At 46.5% G+C, this 21,609-nt stretch overlaps 1 protein-coding gene across 1 annotated transcript in view; it reads left to right on the forward strand.

The window, feature by feature from the left end:
- Positions 1-21,609, forward strand: part of PIK3AP1 (phosphoinositide-3-kinase adaptor protein 1) — a 107,227-nt gene that overhangs the window by 46,274 nt on the left and 39,344 nt on the right. Inside the window, exons 3-8 of the mRNA XM_080911751.1 lie at positions 3,286-3,422; positions 7,364-7,508; positions 8,547-8,689; positions 8,820-8,952; positions 10,471-10,667; positions 13,387-13,576. Coding sequence (XP_080767877.1) covers positions 3,286-3,422; positions 7,364-7,508; positions 8,547-8,689; positions 8,820-8,952; positions 10,471-10,667; positions 13,387-13,576 — 945 coding nt within the window. The remainder of the gene's footprint in view (positions 1-3,285; positions 3,423-7,363; positions 7,509-8,546; positions 8,690-8,819; positions 8,953-10,470; positions 10,668-13,386; positions 13,577-21,609) is intronic.

Consider the following 21,609-nt stretch of genomic DNA (forward strand, 5'->3'; position numbering starts at 1 on the left):
CTCTTGCATTTCCTGGTGGCTGGTCAGAATGAGTGACACTGTGCTTTTTAAGTGGGGGAAGTGGTTTGCATATCTACCGTGTCCTTTACTGAGCGTGGGACATTTTTAAATGATATTTCTACATCCTCTTAATATAGGCGATTGGCCTCGTTCCTAGTACTTTGAAAATAAACAGTTTGTGACTTCCCATTGGGTTTTTGGATAACAACGTAATGAAAAACAATTCACATGCTATATTACCCCATTTAAAGAGTTCAGTTAAACCGTCTTTGGAACGTTCACAGATTTGTACAACTGTCTCAATAAATTCTTAAAATTGTCATTGTTTACTTCTCTGCAGCCATCCCAATCTCTTCGGGATGAATTGAGGACTAACTCGCTTTCTTCTGCCTTCATAGGTTTTTCCATCCTGGCTGTAGGTGTTTGGCCTTTTTCGTCTGACTTCTTTCACTTAACACAGTGTCTTCAAGATGTACCCCTGGCATGGGTTGTATGCACGCCTAACTCCTTTTCTTTGCTGAATAATCTCATTCCACAGATATACTACATTTTGTTTCCTTTCTGTCTCTTTTTGTTTGTTTACTAAAATGTCAGAATCAGTTCTTAAATCTTTTCCTAAATCAATGGCAATCCGTCCATCCATATTTTCATCTTTTGATTTCTAAAATTCACTTTATTTTTATTTTTCATTTCAACTTGTAGTTCATCTGAATCTCATCTTGGAGCTTTATGAATTAGGAAATTTCATTGTACCCCATTACTTTGCCAGGATTACCTCATGAGTCACCTTCTTACCAGACATTTCCTTTATTTTGTGGTGATTTACATTTTTTAGCTGTTTTAATTTTTAAAAGACTTTTTAAAGAGTAACTCTAGAATTCCAACAAAAGTTAAGTGGAAAGTACAAAGGTTTCTTACACCTCTGGCCCCGTAGACAGTCGACCTCCAACACTGCAACACCCAACACCATGACGGGACCTGGGTTACAACGGCTGAGCCTGCACAGACCCTAACAATGCCCTGTGTGCCACAGTGCACTTTTGGCACTCGCAGTGCTTTCTAGTCTGTATTTGGACAAATGTATAATAGTATGTATGCACCTTTTAGCGTTGTGCAAAATACACCTACCGCCCTGACAAACTAATCTATGTGGCTTGACTATTTATTCCTCCCTCCTAGTAACGATGTATTCCTCCCCAATAGTTTTGCCTTTCTCAGAGTGTCATACAGATGAAATAACACAGTCTACACCTTCTTTCACTCAGCATCCTCCCTTACTTACCATTACTGTAATAAACACCACGACCAAGGCAACCTGGAGAGGAGGACTTTATTTTAGCTTACAGTTCATCACAAAGAAGCAAAAACCTGGAGACAAGCATTGAAGAGGGACAAGAAAATTAAGCACGCACACACACACACACACACACACACACACACACAGAGAGAGAGAGAGAGAGAGAGAGAGAGAGAGAGAGAGAGAGAGAGAGAGAGAAACATACTGTCAAGTTCACCGGCACTCTCTCCATGGCTTGCTCAATTTGCTTTTTTATACCTCCTGGAACCATGTTGCTCTGGGGTAGCCCCACCCACAGTGGGTTGAATGTTCCCACATCAATTCATGAATCAAGAAAATGCCCCCACAAGTATGTCTACGGCCCATTTGGTGGAGGCATCTTCTCAGTTAAGGTTTCCTCTTCCCAGATGTTCCTAGCTGGTGTCCAGTTGACAAAAACTAAGCCCTTTTGTTTCTCCTGTGAGCCCAGTGCTGTCTACTGCTGTATTCCATGATCGCTTGCTTTTGCTGCTGTTTGCTTATTCGTTCAGCTGTTAGAGGATGTCTGCTGCTTCCGATTTTTGGCAGCAGCTATGGAGAAAGCTGCTGTAAACATCTGTGAGCAGGTTCTTCTGTGTACATACATTTTTCATCAGCTTTGGGGAAACACTAAAAGAGTATGGTTGTAGGATTTAGTGGTAAAGTATATTTAATCTTATAAAGCATTGCTAAAGTGCCTTCCAAAGGGCTGTGTTCCTTTCCCACTAGCAAAGGGTTCCTGGTGTTATAGACATTTGGTGTCGTCTCTGTTTTAGATTGTGACCATTCTAATAGATATGCCGTAGTATATCCTTATTGCTTTAATTGGCATATTTTCTGATAGCAGAGGTGTGGATCTTTTCGTGTATGGATTTGTCATCTGTGTATACATGATCTTGGGCATCACTTCACAAGGAGGCCTGTCGATCACCAGATGCTAATTAAGAGGCCCCCCTCCCCGAAGAGGTCGTATAGGTTCTCACTGTTGTCTCACCATCTTCGCCACCCTCTTAGTCCTCATCTTCACACCTCTGCCTGCCTGCTCAGAGTCTGTGAGTTAAGTTTCATTTCTGGTGCTGTGATTAGACACCCAGACCGAAAGCAGATTAGAGAAGAAGAGATTATCTGACTTACGATTTCTAGTTACTACCATTGAAGGGGAAGCCAAGGTAGGAACTCAAGTAGTCTGTCACATCGCATTGCATAGCATCCCAGCCTCAGTCAAGAGTAGAGAAACAAATCAACTCACTCCTCCTGCTTCCTCTCATCTGGCTTTCTCCTCTTCTTTATAAATCAGGACCCTTTGCTTAGCAGATAGTGAGATACTGTGGGTTGGATCTTCCTATATCGATTAGCAATCAAGATAGCCCCGGTCAGATCTGTCCATAGACCAACCTGACCTGGATAATTCTAGCCAAAGCTAACTTCTCAGGTGCTTCTAGGTCGTGGCAAGTTAGCAGGTAAAAACCCATCCAGTCTCCATCCTGACTTTTCTAGCTCATGTGTGGCCATAGTACTAGTCTGGAACCAGAGTTCTGGCTTTAGGCTTGTTGAAAGTGATTGCCTCTTACCGCTGCTGACAGAGAGACATTGGGTAGATGTGACCCCAGTTCCTGTGGCTCTCTGCACAGTTACTGTGATGTAGACAAAATTCCTTCCCAACTCCATTTTCCTTGTCACCCTTTACTGAGGTGGAGCTCCCGGAAGCCTGTTAGTTGAGCTTAGACTTGCCTGCCTCAAACTTTTCCAACATTGCCCCTTTTTCTGTCACTCAGTGGCCTACAGAGTGACACTTTCCCCCACTGGGTCCTACTTTGAGACTTTAGTGAGTCAGTCCCTTCAGGTTGGATTTGTGTGACACTCGTAGCTGCTTCCTGTATGGTGACGTGTGGGACTTTGGGGGTGGGGGAAGCATGTCTACTACTTCTTCTTTTTTCCGCTCCCATTCAGTCCTGTCCTGTGTCCCATAGATTCTGGCTGTGACTCAGTAACCGACACGGAGCCCGAGGACGAGAGAGCCCTTCCTTTCTCAAAGCAGACAAACCTGCCTCCGGAGATATCGCCTGGGAACCTGATGGTGGTACAGCCAAACCGCATTCGTTGTGGGGTAGGCATCCTGGGGACCTGGTCCATCCCTGTCAGAGCATTGACTTTTCTATTAGATGCCTGTGTTTCAGTAAGGGTGTGAGGACATCGTGATGCATCTTCCTATAACCAGCACCTTCCCTTGGGACTCCCATCGTCACGACCTTGGACATGAGTAGCTCCTTTAAGTCAGAGAATTGAACCTAGGAGTTTATGTGCTATCCATGTAAGAACTCATGAATGTGTAATGTAGGGCAGACAGGACACCAGCAGACATGGACATCTTCCCCAGGCCCAGCCCTAGGAAGAGGAGGTGGCACATTCTGGAAGCCTGCTTCATTAACTGGTGGTCACTACTCTGGCTTCAAGGAAGACTTTAAAGTTTGATAGAAAAAACTTGCTGGCCAATATGGCTTGCTGAAAAGACACCTAAATACCTAAGCTGTATGTGGCTAGAATTTTAGAGTGGTCATATAGTCACAAGGAGCTGTGTGTAAAGACTTCATGATTGATAGTCTTTCCTTCCCTAAAATGTGAGGCATTTTGGATAAGCTAGAGTACCAGAATGCTTTCTTCATGGATACATGCTCTTCCCTAAGCTTGCCACTGTGGCTTCTCAGAACCCCCGGGGCATGAGAATGGACATGAGAAGTGGGGGAGGGGCGTCTGACTTTCTCCTCTGAAGTTGAGGCCACAAGCTCCCTGCATAGGAATTGCTAGCTATATTTCAGGCTGGATTTAACTCTCAGATATGATTGGTCTGGACTCCAGAGTGTTTTAAAACTTAGGCATAATGGTTGGCGTTTCTTGGTGTCTTTTGAGTCAGAATCTGTGATAGTAGGCTTGGGCTCTCTGCTTTTTTTTTTTTTTTTTTTTTTTTTTTTTTTTGGCATGGGACATGTGTCTTGTAGCCTGGTCCTCACCATTCTCACCATTCTCTGATCGTCACTGTTTATTTTTATTTTTAAGGTTTTGAGATAGTTTTTCTACATAGCCCAGGTTGGCCTTGAACTCATGAACCTCCTTTCTCATCCTCCCCACAGCTGGAGTCACCAGTAACTACCACCACACCTGGCTACTCCCTGGTTATTTTTTTTATTATTAAACGCAGCCTGTTGTACTCTTTGCAGTCACGGCTGGGCCTATGAGGACATTTCAGGATCGCTCTCCCAGTGCCATGTCTTCCCATGGGTGTGTGGTCAGACTGCCAGATGCAGTGGGAAAGGTGTTTGGTGCCCATGCATGCTTCATCCCACTCTCTGCCTGCCTTCAGCAGCCTGGGCCACAGTCCTCTCCTGTCACAAAGTCCACACCTGGCATGCTCCTCTGCAGCTCCTTGTAAAGGGTTGTTATGACAACAATAACCTAGAATGAAATGAAGGAGGACTAGCTCTGGCCAGAAATCTCTCCTTGACTTTCTGGTTTTTGGGAGGGCCCAGCCCTACCTGTTTGTCTAAAACGGGACCATTGCCAACTTTGGTAAAAGAAGAGACAAGTTAAGTGTCCCTTACCTAAAATGCTAAGGACCTGAAGTGTCTCAGGTTTTGAATTTTGAGGGTTATGGATATATTGGATTATTTCTGTATGCCTAACAGGATATGTTTCAAAACCAAGTGTGCTTATATTTTAATACACGTCATACACAGCCTGACAGTAGTTTTATAGAACATGTTACTTCCCTTACATTTGGTCTTTGGCATAAATGCAAAGTAAAGAACTTTCCACTTGTAGTATCAGGTCAGAGTGTTTTGGATTATGGAGTTTCATATTAGTGATACTTTGGCAGGCTCAGTGTGGGGGTCTTTTAGTCACCTGGGCATCTCACTAAAATGTAGACCCTGGGGCTGGGGCTGGGGCTGAGGTGGTAAAGCACTTGCTTAACATGCATGAAACCCTGGGTTTGATCCCCAACACCACATAAAACTGGGCATCGTGGCACATGCCTGTCATCCTGGGAGGGGGATAAGGGCGATCAGGTCATGAATACATAGCAAGCTTAAGACTAGCCTGGGCTTCATGAGAGCCTGCTTCCAAAAGTGCAGACTTTGATTCAGTGGCAGTAATTTGCCTGTCTGACCTGCTCCAGCGGTAGCAATGCTGTTTGTGACTTGGCAATGCCTGCCACAGCAAAGCTTGCCTAGGACAGAGCTTCTCATATTCCAGAGAAGGATTCCAGAAATAAAAGTCCGCCCAGCATGGGAGTACAGGCCACTGATTCCAGTATTTGGGAGGCAGAGGCAGCCGAGTCAGCAAGTTCAAGGGAGCCAGGGCTACCCAGTGAGACATTGTCTCAAAGACTAAATATTCGATTATCTGATGCTGTAGAGCTTTTTGTAAAAACAATTTTTTTCTGATTAAAATTTTTGAAACATCACATACAATATATTTTGTTCATATTCTTTCCCTTCCCCCAGCTTCTCCCAGATTCTTCCTCCAAACTTCATGTTCTTCTTCTTCCTCAAAAAGAAGAAGAAAGGAAAGGAAAAAAAAATCCCATTGAACCAGGCCAAAAAAACAAGCACATTAAAAAAACAAAACGAAACATAGAGTCAATCTTTTATTGGCCAGCTACTGGGTGTGAGGTCAACCCTGGTGTGTGACTGATGTACCTACCTAGTCACATTGTGCTGGACAAACTCTTTTTTCCCCTCCCAGAAGGTATCAGTTGCAGATAACGTCTTGATGATTTGTGGGACTTGGTGCTGACTTGTGCTTCTCTGTGGTGGGGTGTCTGGCTTGAACCTGCCCAGGTCTGTGACTACTGTCATAGGCTCTGTGAGTACATATGTCATCAACCCTGTTGTGTCTAGAAAACACTGTGTCCTTGGAGGGTCCCACCCTGGCTCTTAGAATCATTCGGCTGCTTCTTCTGTACAGACCCCAAACTCTGAGGGGAGAGGTGTGGTAAAGATAGCAAGGCTTTGCTCATCCTCTGCTTGCTGTCCAGTTGTGGGTCTCTGTGTTAATCACCATCTACTATAAGAGGAAGCTTCTCTAATGAAGGTTGAACAATGTACTGATCTTTAGGTATAGCAGTATGTCAGTAGGAGTCATTTTATTGGTATGTTCATTTAGCAGAATAATAGTTGTGAGTTTTACTCTACAGCCGACGATTTACGTAATCTTCAGTTCTTGGCTTTGTTAACAATGTTGGGTATGAATTCTGTCTCATGGCGTGGGCTTCAAAATCCATTTTTTTAAAGTGGTTGGTTACACTTAGTACATTTATGCCACTACCACACCAGTATGTCTTGTAGGCTGGTTACTGTTGTAGAGCGCAGCAATTGGGTGAGATTGACTGGTGATTATGTTTCTCCTCCAATAGTGAGTGGGGCACCTTCTATCACCGTGGCTGCTAGTCAATAGGAGTGTAGCTTCCAGAGGTACACCAGCTTGATCTCTCCATGTTTGATGACTTGAGTGTATGTTGTCTTCAGTAACAGGGTCTTAGTGTCAGGTTGTGGAAGGTAACCGATAACATTGGCAATAGTTTGTCATTTGGAGGGGGTGTCTGTGGGACCACTTTGGCCAATGACTCAAAATGATATAATCCATTTCTGGTGCTGGGGCTTTTACTTGATAGCATATGTTTCCCCCATTATATAATAAGATTATTTAAAAATATATATGGGGGGGGGTGAGCGAGAGCACAATTTTAAGATGTTATAAAAATGAAATAAACATCTGTAATCACTAGGTTTAAAATATTATGAGAGTAATGAATAAACAAAGTTTCCATCTAATTACCGTAAAGGTTTATAAATGTTTAGTCTGTTTCTGTAAGTTCATTCACTGGGTTGGTAGCCTGTGGTTCTCTGCCCAGCACTGGTCTATTAAGATCCCCTGGTTAGGACCATCCTCTCTCAGAGAGCAGGCTAGAGCTTGAGATGCTGAGACACCCTTTGACCCAGCACCCTAAGGGATACAAAAGGGAGAGAGACCAGAACTTGTCTCCCACTCCAGACAGAAACCACTGTGTACGTCATTGTGAGATGTCAGCTGGACGAGAAGGTGTCAACAGAGGTAGAGTTTTCTCCTGAGGATTCTCCCTCCGTCCGGGTGGAAGGCACGCTGGAGAATGAGTACACAGTCTCGGTGAAAGCACCAGGTGAGTGGCCCTGTGGTGACACAGAATGAACTGCTCAGCTGCCTTCTGAAATGCTGCGGTCCTTGGGCTCTCCAGCCATACATGAGGCCACTCAGCCTGGCTAAGTTGAAGTTTTAAAAGCAGTATGTCCTTCTAGTTGCATGCCCCGGATTACCAGTGTGGCCTCGTTAAGTTGATGTTTTAAGGAGCAAGCGCATCCTTCTAGTTGCCCCGGGTTACCAGTGTGACCTTGTCATTTTCCACGTTCACAGTTGTCACATTTCCTCTCTGGTGAATCGAATCTTTGTGGTTGGTGTATTTTTAATGTTTTTCTTCCCCCCTCAGAACCTCTTCCGGTGGTATAGACTCCCACCCCAGGAAGAACACGTAGTACAGATTGCCACAGAGCAAGTCAGCTGATTCCCCTGGCCCACGGTGGTAGGAATAAAGTGTTAGCCTCCAACCACGGGGGTCGAAGCCCTTGGTGACTCTTGGTCTTCATACAAAGCACCTTGTGCCCTGTTTTAATTTTTATTTATTTACTTTTGGTTTGTCAAGGCCTGTGGAGTTCAGTGAAAGAGGCTGGGGAGCTGGCTGAGTGGTTAAGAATACATCTTGCTTTTTCAGAAAAACTGAGTTCAGTTCCAAGTGTCACACGGGACTCTTCACAACTGCCTATAACTCAGTCTCCAGGAGAATCTTTGCCTCTTTCTTACATAGGCATCTGCACACACACATGTTCAAACTTGTGTGTCCATGCATATGCATGAACGCACACATACACACACACACACACACACACACACACATACTGAAAAATTCTGCAAAACAGATGAAAATCCTTCAACATGCAATGGGCAGGGTTCCAAGGACCTATTCTGTGGATGGTCATCCATGCTGGTCTGTTTGTCTCCTCCCAGCTTACCTCTTCACACTTCCTTCTAGCCCCAGTGAGCTGCTTGAGCATGCAAATGTGGCAATGTAGCACGTCTGCGCTGACTCCTTTCTGCAGGATGCTTGCACTTCCTGGCTTTGACCAGTGCCTCTTGCTCTGTTTAGACCTCTCGTCGGGGAATGTTTCTCTGAAGGTCTACTCTGGGGACCTGATGGTCTGCGAAACCACCATCAGCTATTACACTGACATGGAGGAAATTGGGAACTTACTGTCCAGTGCTGCAAATCCTGTGGAGTTTATGTGTCAGGTAAGGCTGGTAGGAGGAGACCCAAGCTTTCTGGACCTGGGAATTCCGCTTGGGGGGCTATTCGGCTTCAACCTCGACTGGCTGGAGCTAGCTGGGGTTGAAATCTGACCGTCTTCACTGTTGTACACAGGCCTTTAAGATCGTGCCCTACAACACAGAGACTCTGGATAAACTGCTCACGGAGTCGCTGAAGAACAACATCCCAGCAAGTGGGCTGCATCTGTTTGGCATCAGCCAACTGGAAGAAGACGACATGATGACAAGTATGTCAAAGGTCATGTCAGTTGTAGACGGGGTGGCCTGCCACACAACCAGGCTGTGTGATGTGGGGAGGGCATAGCTTTGTCTGCCGGCACCAAGGTGAACCAAAAGACAGGAGTAAACCAAGCAGTATGTTCGAGGTGCTGCTACCACGGCATAGCAGGCTCTTATACAGCGCTGTTTCAGTAAGTAGCAATATAGTCTAAAATAGTGATAAAAGTATAGGAAGTAAGTAGCCAGTGACGTAACTGTGCACCATCATTAAGTATGACGTACTGTACATAGTTGCGTGTGTGTGTGTGTGTGTGTGTGTGTGTGTGTGTGTGTCATACTTTTATATGACTGGCAGCCCACCCCGTAAGTTCGTTCACATTAGCAGCATCACCTGCATGTAAGAAATGCTTTATGCTGTATCATGATAGCTAGAGCATCCCTAGGAGGTAGGACTTTGCTTCATTCTAATCCGATAGGGCTTCTGTGCCTGGAATGTCATCCCGTGGTACACAGCTGAGCTCGACCCCATTCTTTAAAAGACCTGCGCAGCTCTCATTTACCTTCTGGGTGGCGTTCAAACCTTTTTGCCCAACAACAACTCTCCCAAGGGTGCTTCTCTGCACCCCTCTTAGTGGTTTTCTGTTCCCAGAGAGTAAATACTTCTGGAATTTGTGTCCTTCCATTCCTCTGTCCCTACCTTCTCCAATCCTCCAGGAGTCTGTGCCACCACAGGCTGGGGGCTCCCCTAGAACCTTGGACCTTCAAGTCCTGCAGTTTGCCTGCCATGTCTGACTTTTTCACTAGGCTTTCAGCTCCGTGGGCGTGGGGTGCGGTCTCCAAGTGCTGGATCCTTGTAGGCTTTGAGCAAGTAACTTGTAACTTGAATGAAAATTTGTAACCTGAGTGAAGAGCAGGCCCTTCGTACACACACTGCGGCAGTGATAGGAACCAGGAGAGTCACACCAGATGTCTGGGGATATTGCCTGGAATGCTGCACAGGGTACCTGTTCCTTCCCAACATGGTGGCACTACAAGTGGTGCTCAAGCTTCTGATTACCTTCTGACTGAGTTCTGTCTGCCTGCTGAGTAGGAACCACAGGAAGAGAATAACCTGCCATGCCTTCTCCAAGGCTTCCCTGCTGCCTCTCCTCGGTTCCTCCTGTGGAATGCTCTTGCCTCCGGGTTGTAAATGTTTCTATTTTCTTGTTCTTAAACCAGAGGCTCAGGAGACAGTGTCTCATAGCCTGACAGTATGAGGCCCTGGGGACACTTCATACCTTTCATCCCAAGGATCATGTCCTGGTGAACAGCAGAAGTTTCACTACTAACTACTAGATCTACTAATCAAAATAACATTTCCTCCATCATGGGGGTGAATGATCTTTAGAGGTTACCCAAAGGAAGCCATAAGTTGTGTCAGTCTCCTTGAAAGCAATGATTGAAGTGCCTACTGTGTGCATGCTAAGGCTCAGCAGCTAAGCCTGCCTTTTTGCCCTTCAATTAAATTCTCCTTGATGCCCTTTTAGATCAGAGGGATGAGGAGCTGCCCACCCTGTTGCATTTTGCTGCCAAGTATGGACTGAAGAACCTCACCGCCTTGCTGCTCACCTGTCCAGGGGCTCTTCAGGCGTACAGTGTGGCCAACAAGCATGGTCACTATCCCAATACCATAGCTGAAAAACACGGCTTCAGGGACCTGCGCCAGTTCATCGATGAGTATGTGGTAAGCTGAAGGCAAGAGAAGTCCTGTGATGGGGCACGTGCTGAGTGATCCCAGGACCACCTTTCCATCAAAGGCAAAATGGGTCTCTAACATACCCTCATGTGTCTCTCTGGAAGTGGGCAGTTTTTGTGGGCCTAAGTTCAAGTTTCTATACCTACTCGGTAGCCATGTGACTTTGGGCAAGTCACAAATCCCCTCCCCTTTAATTTAATTTGTTTGTTTCAAAAGAAGACACCAGATACCCTAGAACTGGAGTTACTGATTGTTGTGAGATGCCCTATACTCAGAATAGAACCTCAGTCCTTTGCAAGAGAAACAAATGCTCTTAACCACGGAGTAATCTTTCTAGTCTCCTTCTCCCATTTCTTAATATGCAAAAGGAAAAAAGAAATCTTAAGAGGTCTGTTCACAGAGTTGTTTTTAGCCCAAAAGGAACTAACATATGCAAAGCAATGAGGCCATTTCCAAAGTACTGACAGGAACTTGAACAGAGTGTGTCTGCTCAAAGCTGAGGTACTGTCTCCACTACCTCCAGGGCCCCTTGGTAGTGTGTCCCTAGCTGCCTTGCCTTCCTTTGGGCCTAGGCAAACTGTATCAGAGTTGGGTCTTTAATTAGCTAAGGCCAGAATAAGGTACTACTCAGAGGAGGTATCAAGGTGATTACCTTTGAGATCTCACTCCCTGATGGATTTTTGTCTCTTTCTGAGCCTCTGCTTGGATCTGAACTTGAGGCAGGGCGATGCCCCCAGCTTTCTTGGCAGGTCGTTCTTGCTCACTGGTGTCTGAGTCCTTCTCTGTCTTATCATATGTCCAGGATTCTGTCTATTGTTTTGGAGGAAGCTGTTCTGGACCCCACTCCCCTTGGGTATTCCTCCTTTTTAAACTCACAAAGGGCGCCCGAGTCTAGCTCATCTGGCTGTGACCTCCAGTCTAAGTAGCCAGACTAAAATGGTCTTTCTTGATACCTCCAGACAAAGGCGAGCCTGACACTTCTTCAGAAGCTTAACTTTGCTCTGTGATATATAACCCATAAGGCAGTGATGCTAAGGAGAGAGAGGGGTCCCATGCTGTGGGGGACATGTAGGTATTTCAAACACTCAGAATAGTTTTAAACCCTTGTTTAGTCCTCACTGGCATAAATGGGAACCAAGGCACTCACACATTCAGGAACTTTTACTTGGCTTTCCTTTGAAATCACAAATGCGCTAAACACAGCACGTCGTTTTCGTGTTAGGTGATTTCAGTGAGGTCACTCTGTGCTCGGACTAGTGAGTAAGCTCCTGAGCTCAGCTGGTTAGCAAATGCCCTGTCCTATTTAATCTTCACCACACTCCTTTGAGGTTGAAGGGCCCAAGACCTCCATCTTATAATCAAGGACAGGGACTGAGAAAGCCAAGGTGATTGTGCTGAGGGCTTCACACTGGCAAAGGTGGTGATGGGATGTGAACCCAGTTCGCTGCTATAGTTGGCGCTTGTTCTGCTCTGTGTAGCATTGGAAGTTAAAGTGTGCCTTAAGCTTTAATCTTTTAACACTTCTGATATCTTCTTAACTTCTAGCTAAGTCACCTTCCACCAACACTTTAGCTATGTTGCTCATGGCATATGACACCGGTTCTCAACCTGGGGGGTCAAACAACCCTTTCACAGAGGTCACCTAAGGCCATTGGACAATACAGATACTTACATTATGAATCATAACAGTAGTACAATTACAGTTATGAAGTAGCAATGAAAATCAGTTTATGGGTGGGGGCCACAACATGAGCAGCTTTGTTAGGGGTCGCAGCATCGGGAAGGTTGAGAACCAGTGGCCTATAGGTAGTGTCATGGTTTGTTTATTTATTTATTTGCCAAATGCTAAACCTGGAATCCCAAACACGAAGAAACTGTTACTGGATTCATTCAGACCTCACCAGGAAACTAACATAGTGTCAATCAAAGGTGGCCTCTGCCGGGTGTTGATGAGGAGAAGGGAGTTGTCTGTGGTTTGGGGCGGAGGTAAGGGACTGTGATACACACTGTCTGGCCAGGAAAAGCTGTTCACGGGTTGTAGGGCAGTCAGCCCCCAGCCTCGTACTATCTGATGGCATAGAGACAAGGTAAGCCTTTCTGATGTCAAGGGCCCATCACATAAGGTCCCTGTCTTTGGGGACATCTAGAATGTTGAAACTTGGGGGAGAGAACCCTGGAAATCTGCAGGCACTTGGATAAACCTTCCAGAAGGTGCAGAGGTGAGGACATCCCTCGGGATGTCTGGTGGCACAAGTGCAGGCACATCTTAGCGTGTGCTGTGCATCTGTGTGGCCCTCTGTGTCGTTGGTTTCTTCTTGAGTGCCCACTGGGCTGTTAAAAGGACCAGAATGGAGACTGTGAACCCTGCGGGGAGGACTAGCTTTTCCAAGTTTTTGTCTTTCACCTGTAAATGTGGGAGAAGCAGGGCTTCCGAAGGAGGTGGGTGCCAGTTTGTGCCCTGGTGCTGAGCCTGATTCTTACTAGGTACTCATTTATTTATGTTCCCTGATCCCTGAACCTTTAACCAGGATATAACTGCTTAACTCTGTGATTAGCATTAGAGGAAGATAAAGGTTGGAGCTCTCTACCCTGCGGGGAACCCTGATCCCTGACCACCTCCTTTACCCGCTTCAAGCCCGCTCGGGGCCTGAGTCTGCCCCAGTTAACCAAGTTCCTCAGTGTGCAATGGGCCTGTCCTCTCTTGCAGGAGACCGTGGACATGCTGAAGAGTCACATTAAAGAGGAGCTGATGCACGGCGAGGAGGCTGACGATGTGTATGAATCCATGGCCCACCTGTCCACAGACCTGCTGATGAAGTGCTCCCTCAACCCTGGCTGTGACGACGAGCTCTATGAGTCCATGGCTGCCTTCGCCCCGGCAGCCACAGAAGACCTCTGTAAGTATCTCAGCCTGGTTCTGCTTTCTCCCTGTTGCTGAGAAATGTCTTTCTTCATTCTCGCCCAAAGAGGGAAAGGCCCAGAAAGGCCCCCAAAGGCTCCGCTTATCTCTGCAAGTGCCCAGTGAAGAGCCTGTGTTGCGACACTACCAGGGCTGCCGTCATGGGTCATAAGAAGCAGAGACCTTTTTCCAACTTCTTCTGAGGCTTGCCTGGAAGCCACTAGTCTTAACAGCATGGCCTGTGGTCAAGAAGCCCTCTCAGTCTTGGTGGGCCCTTTTTATAACAAGCGTTTTTCAATGCTTTACTATCTGACATTTATGCATGCTAAAACCTACTGACACATGGAACCCTCTGGCTTCCTTACACTGCCTCAATTGAACTGTATAAGAAAAATAAGTGGAAAAGGCATGCTCAGGCATGTCTGTATGGGAAGACATGTGAATAGGCATGTCTGCATGGGATAACCTGTGAAATAGTACAGGTAACTATACTCAGAGTCACCACCAACATCATATCCCCACATGTTGATGGACACGTGTCTGTTGCCTTGGTGACTCAACTACCTAGAACAGTGTTGGCCTTGGCAACACTACAGGTTCTTAAATGATGAAACCTCTCTTTGAAAACTCACACAGTTTTGAATTCTTGGAAAATTCACTCAATGTACAAAATGTATTAAAAGATAAATCTAGCCCTTCCTCTCACTGTGTGTGTGTGTGTGTGTGTGTGTGTGTGTGTGTGTGTGTGCCTGTGGAGGTCAGAGGTCATCATCTTTTGAAGGGTCTCACTTTGAATTCAGTGGGCTCACTGACTGGTAGACTGTCTGACCAGCAGGCTTTGGGCATCTGTCTGTCTCTGCCTCCCTCTACACCCAGCTTCTATGAGGTCTCTAGGGATCTAGACTCATGCTTTCACAGTAGGTGCTTTACCAGCTGAGCCATCTCCTCAGCTTGACAACTGAGGGTTCATTGGCGTCCATGTTCCTCCACAGTAGTGCCAATCCAAAACACCCTGACAGATCTTCAGAGCACCCTTCGGGGGGCAGGGTCCCACCCTGCAGAGAAGTTGGTCTAAATGAGATTGGATGGCAGTGCACAGGCTACTAGGAAGCAGATGGACACAGCCCCACCCACCCCACTTCATCGGGGGCTTACTGTCGTGTTCCTGTCGTGTACTATGAAGTGCTAAATATTCTGACATGATGCCCAGGACTTAACACTCTTTCTCTCCGAGCCCACTTCAAGATTCAAGAAAGACAAGATAAATATCCACCAACCCATCAGTTTTATGGATGGAGGATTTCTAGGATGGCTAAGCTGAGTACTGCCACCCTTTTAGCACCTACAAAAGAAGGGTTTTCCTACGCATGGAAAGGCCAGCGCCACAAGGAGGTTATAGCGTAGGAGGTGCAGGTTGACTGAGAGTCCCTTGTTAGCACCATTGTGGGAGAGGAAGAAGCACACTTGGAAGTTCTTCACAAATGAGCCTGGCACCTGTCAGAGCTGTGAGGGACGGAGTATGATCCACACCATGTCATTCTTCTTACCGAATCCTCATGGCAACCCCATGGATGCTTTTGCTACCTACCGTTCAACAGAGGTTAACTTCCCCAAATGCCATAGCTAACAACCTATAGAGCACAAATTTTATACCTTTTAACCCAGGCCAAATACGTCTCTAACATGAGATGTAGTTCCGGTCGCCTCCAACAAGCCTTTTGGACTCTAAGGCTGTTTCCCCTGTGTGCAGATACAGGAGCTAGCTGCCAAAACAGCCCATGGCTACTCATGCCTATAATTCTGACACTCAGGCTGAGGCAGGAGGATCAAGATCAGCCTGGATTACAGGCAAACCTTGGCTCTACTCTTAAACAAGTTCCCTAAACAAAGAAACCCGGGTGCTGACACCTCTTTCCGCCACACCTACCTTCATAGCTAGCAAGTGTTTCCAGGCACATTTCTGTTGCAGCTACTTGATTCTCCCTCTGGGTGTTGGAGTCACAGGGGACCAAGATCTGTCGTTATCCACTTCAGCAAAACTCATTCACACAACTGCCAGGACCCTTTAGGGATCCTGAAAGTGGACCTGCTTTATGGCTCATTCCCTAGCTGGGGGGCTGTTGAGCAATGCATTCTGTTCTTGATGACAGTCTTCATGATGCTACTTCCTCTCCTCCAGATGCTCCAAAGTTGAAATTTCCCCACCATATTGCTGGACTCATTAAGGGAATACTAAGGCATGCATTCTCTCCAGTGCTTCAAGGGATGCTATGGGACAAGCCTCTTTGTGGCTGGATGGCAACTTGTAAAGTCCCTCAGGGTCAGGAGGGTCAGGACAGGACGTCACAGATCCAAGATGGCTACCAGGAAAGAGGCAGGCTGTAGGTTGTAGGACACAGGTACTGTTTGGGAGGAAATTGAACTGATGATAGTTTTAATTTGCCAGATCGTATAATCTCTGAAGTCTGACTGTGACATGATCTGGTTTGTTTCTGTGTCTGTGATGGTTGGGTTGAACCCAGGGGATGATTTCTTTCCTGCTGGTTCAGAGGATACAGCAATTTGGGCCCCGGAAGGAACACTCATTTCACTACAGTGACTGCCCCGGTGAGATGGCAGCTTGGTTCTGGGAAGAAACAGGACAGAGGGCGAGCGGACCCATCTCTGTGGCAGCACTAAAGGTGATTTCTCATGCATTTGCCTTCCCCAGATGTGGACCAGCTACTTTTCTCTGTGTGGGGGTCAAACCCAACAGCCACAGAACCAAACCAAATCAACCTCTACAGAGAGAATACTGCAGGGTCCGAGGGTTAGTGGCATCCCTAGGTCCCAGAGGAAAGTCTGTTTGCTCCCACAGTAGGGTAAAAGGGACCCTCTGGCCTGTCCTTCTGGGGTTGCATTTGCTACCCTTGGGGGTGGGCATGCCGCAGGAGCTGCTTCTGCATGTCTGAATAGTCAGGCTTAGAGATGTGCCCCTTTACTGTCATCCCTAATGGCGACTCTTAGAGACTGTAAATCAGTGTCCTAGGGAAAGTCACTCACCACATACGCAGAGCATTGGCCCACAGGACCACTACTTTAGAGTGCAAGGCTTTCCTATCAGCCCATAACTGTTGTTGGGACAAATTTACGCCTTTATTGTTTAGGTTTGGGGAAAATGAGGACTTCTTTACCAAAGGGAACCCCGAGTATCCACGGCATAAGAAGGTCACAGGGGAGGTCCCACTGGGGATTGTGGCTCTGTTCCACTCCCTCACTTCCCTGAACAACAGCTCCCACCTCCACCAACACTGCTGCACACCCTCTCGCACACTCAGTCTTTAGCTTAGATATGCTGCCACCAGGCGGTGACTGTGTGTCTCTGCCACCAGGCCTTCTGTTGCTTCTTCTAACTTGGAGTGTTAAACCATCGGGCGTCCACACCTCGTTGTGTTAAGAACTGTCTTTGTTAAGGATAAAACAATGCGATTGCTGGATAAAATCAAGGCACCCGTTCTCGTTATCTGTCTCCATTGCTCCCTAACGTGCTCGCTCAGTAGTTGTGTCCTTGCCTTTGAGGGTGGATTGTGGGTCTCACATCCCTTAGTCAGCTTTGCCCAATGCCTCTGCTCTGGAAACCTGGGGAGCTCGTGCCTGGAAGCCCTTGTCCAGCCTGTTTCCAGGGTAACCCACGGGTGGGTTATAGCTTTGCTTATTTACATGTCTTAGAGGCCCACATTTCTCCCTGAGAGAACTGAGCAAGGCTAGGAAATACAGACTCACAGGAGCCACCGCAATCCCAGAGCAGCTTTCTGTTGTCTACAATCAAACTTTTCTTTTGACTCCTGACCTTTCAAAAGGATCTGCACCAGTGGAGGTTTGCATATGACCTTGCACACTGCCTTGGCCTTGGTCATCTTACCGGCTTTCCTCATCAACTCCCTAGTGGGAACCGTGGTCTTGTGACGGAGCATCTCTACTTCGTGGTTTCTTCCACCTGAGTTCTCTGATTTTTACAGTCCCCACTAAGAGCCAGGTTCCGTCTGATCTGGGCGCCGTGATAGACCTGTATCCAGGCCTTCAGACATCCCCTTGGTAACCTGTTTGAGAAGATTCCGTCGAGTAGAGCCTGGAACTACTACAAGAGACATTGGTTCTGGGTACCAGGTCAGATATGTACCATCTAGGGGTCAGATCAGGATGCTGTGCACTTCCTGACCTCCTTCTGTTTTGTGAAAACACTGGATTAGATGTTGTAAAGTTAATGAGATAATATTTTTTGCCACCAACAGCCAGCCTTGATCCCCTTTGGACCCCCACAGCCTACCAACCATGTTCCTCTTTAGGCACTGCACATAGATCGCCGTGGGCTGTTGTTAATAAGACTCTCTGATTATGGGCCCCTGGGTTTAATAAGAAGAATGACTTACAGCTTCGTGTCATTCCCCGGCACCCAGCCCAGTAGTGTACATTGGAGGTGCTCAGCCAATCCGGTTACTGGGAAATAAGATGTAATCCCAGACTTTGTGGAAGTTCAGTGCAGATTAGCTTGTCCACATTCTAGTGTAGTACTCTTTTGTTTTTGACAGGTGTCGTGAGTTATCGATTAGGTACTGCCAAGTGCAGGACCCCAGGGGGTCATAACTCCCTGGCTGCTCCAGGCTGCCTTTTATTTCACATACATTGTGCTCATTTTTCTGCCCAAATTGCCTGTCTTTTTTCTCCGCCTGAACAATGCCTAGACTCCTTCACAAACCCAAACTCCACCACGACACATGCTTATTCTTTGTAAGCTTTTTTTTTTTTTTTTTTTTTTTTTTTTTTTTTAACCTACACATTCAACAAATCCTTATCAAATCTATCTTGCATGTAAGGGACATGGCACCAGTTGATAAACAACCAATGGATAAATTGTCATGATCCCTGCCTTCCAGACTCAATGTTCCATGGGCCCCACATTCTATAGATCTGCTTCTGCATGACAGGGCTGCTTTGCCCGCCATGTGTAAAGTCACAGGCTGGACTTGTCCCACCTTTTCACCTGGACAATTTTTGCCCTGTTTTCCTCATTGCAATGACAGACACCACTCTCCTACCCTGATTTTAGATTGCAGTTCTCTCCCGTGTGTCTGTTCATCGTCTTTCCCTCCTCTCTCCTTCCCATCACTTCTCCATCCGCATGTGAAAAGCTGGGCTTGTACGTTGATGTCATCAGTCACCTATCTTACTAGGACACGGATGGAACCAGCAAGGCTCCAGGTTGTCTTCGGGTTCTACCATGTGCTTCCTACACCAAGGCTCCTTGTTTGGCCACAGAAGATACTTCCTGGAGGGTAGAAGAGGGGTCTTGCTGGCTTTTAGGGCTAGAGAGCTTTTCTGGAATAGTCTTTTGGAGCTGGTGTTTTCCTGGCTTTATGTTGCATGTAGTAATCTGGATGGAGTGAGTGTCCCCTCCAGCCGAGTCGTCTAGACCAAAGTTCTGTCCCAAGAGGTGGTTCTCACAGGTTTCTTTGGGAATTTGTGACGCCATTGACTGGTTCCTTAATTAAGCAGCAGCAGGGGTGTTTTATCACCATGAACCCGAGCTTCTTGCATTCCAGAAGTGGGTCCTTCAAGATCAACTCCCCAGCGTCTGCTATGAGCCCACAGTGGCACGTTCAGGAGGAGACGGTAACCTGTGTTGCTTTCTTCTTATGAAATGAAAGGCTGTTGCACTTTTCTGACACATTTCAGTTTATTTTTAACTGACAAGTAGTGGGGGGGGGGGCTTGGAGTCTGAATGACAGACCTTGAATACCCTGGAATACAAGGATGTATTGTTCCGCTGCCTTACCCAGTCCCCGGTGTCTGTTTTAACAAATCCCTGTGCCCACAGAACTCCTGGCATTTTTGGTCACTTCGATGCTACCTGCTGTCCACCTGACCCCCGGATACAACGGAATTTCAGATTTATGACCGGGTGCTTTACCAGTTCTGGGTGCCAAACAAGTAGGCACCTTTACAAATGTAGTGCCTATTGCCTGCCAGGCTTATTGCCTAATATTGCTATGGCAAGACATGTTTTTAAAATAACGTATGCCAGTGTCGGCTGGCCACTCTTGAGTACCTTGGTGCTGTGTTGAGAAGAGTTTGAGGAAATAGAGAAAGCTGTGGTTAATGACATCTGTCACGAGTACAGTACACAGAATACACAATAGGGCATGGAGGCCTATGTACACATCTGCCATTCATGGTCAGATTCAAAGATTTATATGTTCAGTTAAGTCTAAGGAGAACCTCCTTGCTTAGAATTGAAAAGGACGGAAAATCTTTTTCCAGAACTTTACATATAGATACCACAAGAGCGAATGTCCATGGGAGACGAGGTGGCCCAGTCTGAAGCACAATGGCCTTCCTTCAGTGTGACACAATCCTAGTCCCCTGGGAGGCAGAGTAATGTCCCCAGTGTGTGGCCATGTCTTGTTGACACATGCAGAGGGGAATCAGGCTCATAGGCAGAATTAAGATTGCTGGCCATTTGCCCTTGATGCAAGGGGACTGGCCTGGATTCTCGGTGTGAGTTTGGTATAACTGTGGGTGTCCTTAAGAAGAGAGAACCAGGGACAGAAGAGATCGATGGCTCAGTGAGAAAGGCTTGATAAAGCCAAGCTTTCTCTCTGGCATGGCTGCCTTTGAAAACAGAGAAAGAGGGCCTCGTGCTCAGGCACATAGACAACCCCGAACCTTGGTGGGGGGAGGGGAAAGAAACAAATTCTATGATAAGGCTTTCTTCCATAGAGGAATGTGGCCCAGATAAAACCTCGATTTTGGACTGCAGGACCCGCCCTAACTTCTGAAGCACAGAACTGTAGGACAGTGCATTTATGTCGAGTTAGTGGTAGTTTGCCTCAGTAGCCTCAGAACTAAGTTGTCTCAGAATAATCATGACAATTAGGAACTCGGTATCTCTCACAGCTTCTATGCATTCATAAGCACTGTCTTGGGCATCTCTCATAGCCTTCCTATGAGGCAGGCCCTGTGGTTTGTCCCCATGCTGCGGCTTACCTATTTCAAGTGACCTGCCCAAGGACTTAGAACTAGTAAGAGTCAGAGGCAGGATTTAAACAAATCTTTAAGATAGCAGAGGTCATTCACAATGCCTCTGTCTTGAGGCCCAGTAGACATTCTTCCGAGCCTCCGTTGCTCACTGGGTTTTTCAGCTGCTGCCTTTCTCCAACTTAGCTTTTTCTCCTAAATGCAGAGTATTTGGCTGACTCCTGCTCTTTACTGCCTTGTCCTGGGGCTGCACACTTCCTTCATCTCACCCCTAAACCCTTGCTTCATTTTGTCTAGTCATTCCTCATATCCTCTGACTTTAGGCTTTGTTCCTAAGGACAGCCTCCACCCACTAGTGCTGGTAGACCCACGGATGGGGCAGCATAGGCTGTAGAGCACCACCTAGCGGGAACTACCCAGCCCACTAATAAGAGAGAAGCAGGGTTTTTGAGTGTTCTGGACCTTAACAAAGAATATGCTCGGCAAGTCAGATTTCCACACATGGTCCTATTGTAAGGATCGAGTGTTTTATTTCCACCTTACTCATGCTTTAAGTATACTTAACTATAAGAAAACTGTGCGTCTCCACAAGGAAATTTAAAATGAGATGTTTGAGATTGTGGATGAGAATTCAAACACATTCTCAAACTAATTTTGAAGGTAGAAGACATGCATGAAAACAAACTTACTCTTTAAAAAAACAGACAAACATGGGGTAGGAAATGGCTCAGTGGTAGAATGCTTGCCCACCATGTGTGAGACCCTAGGTTCAAGTCCCAGCATTTCAATAAAAAGAGGCAAGGGGCAAGAATAGACAAAGGGGCTTATATCAAATTGAGACATTTCTATAGAAAAATAAGATTAAAGAGAAATACACAGCATGGGGGTGAATGTTCATCTGGTAGAAGTTTAGTGTCCAGGGGGCTGGGGACGTGCTCAGTGGGTAAGAACGCAGCTCCTTCAGAGGACCTCAGTTTGGTTGTCGACACCCACAGGTGACTCAAAACCTTCTGTGAT

This window comes from Micromys minutus, assembly GCF_963924665.1.
Source record: "Micromys minutus genome assembly, chromosome: 2".
Taxonomy (NCBI): domain Eukaryota; kingdom Metazoa; phylum Chordata; class Mammalia; order Rodentia; family Muridae; genus Micromys; species Micromys minutus.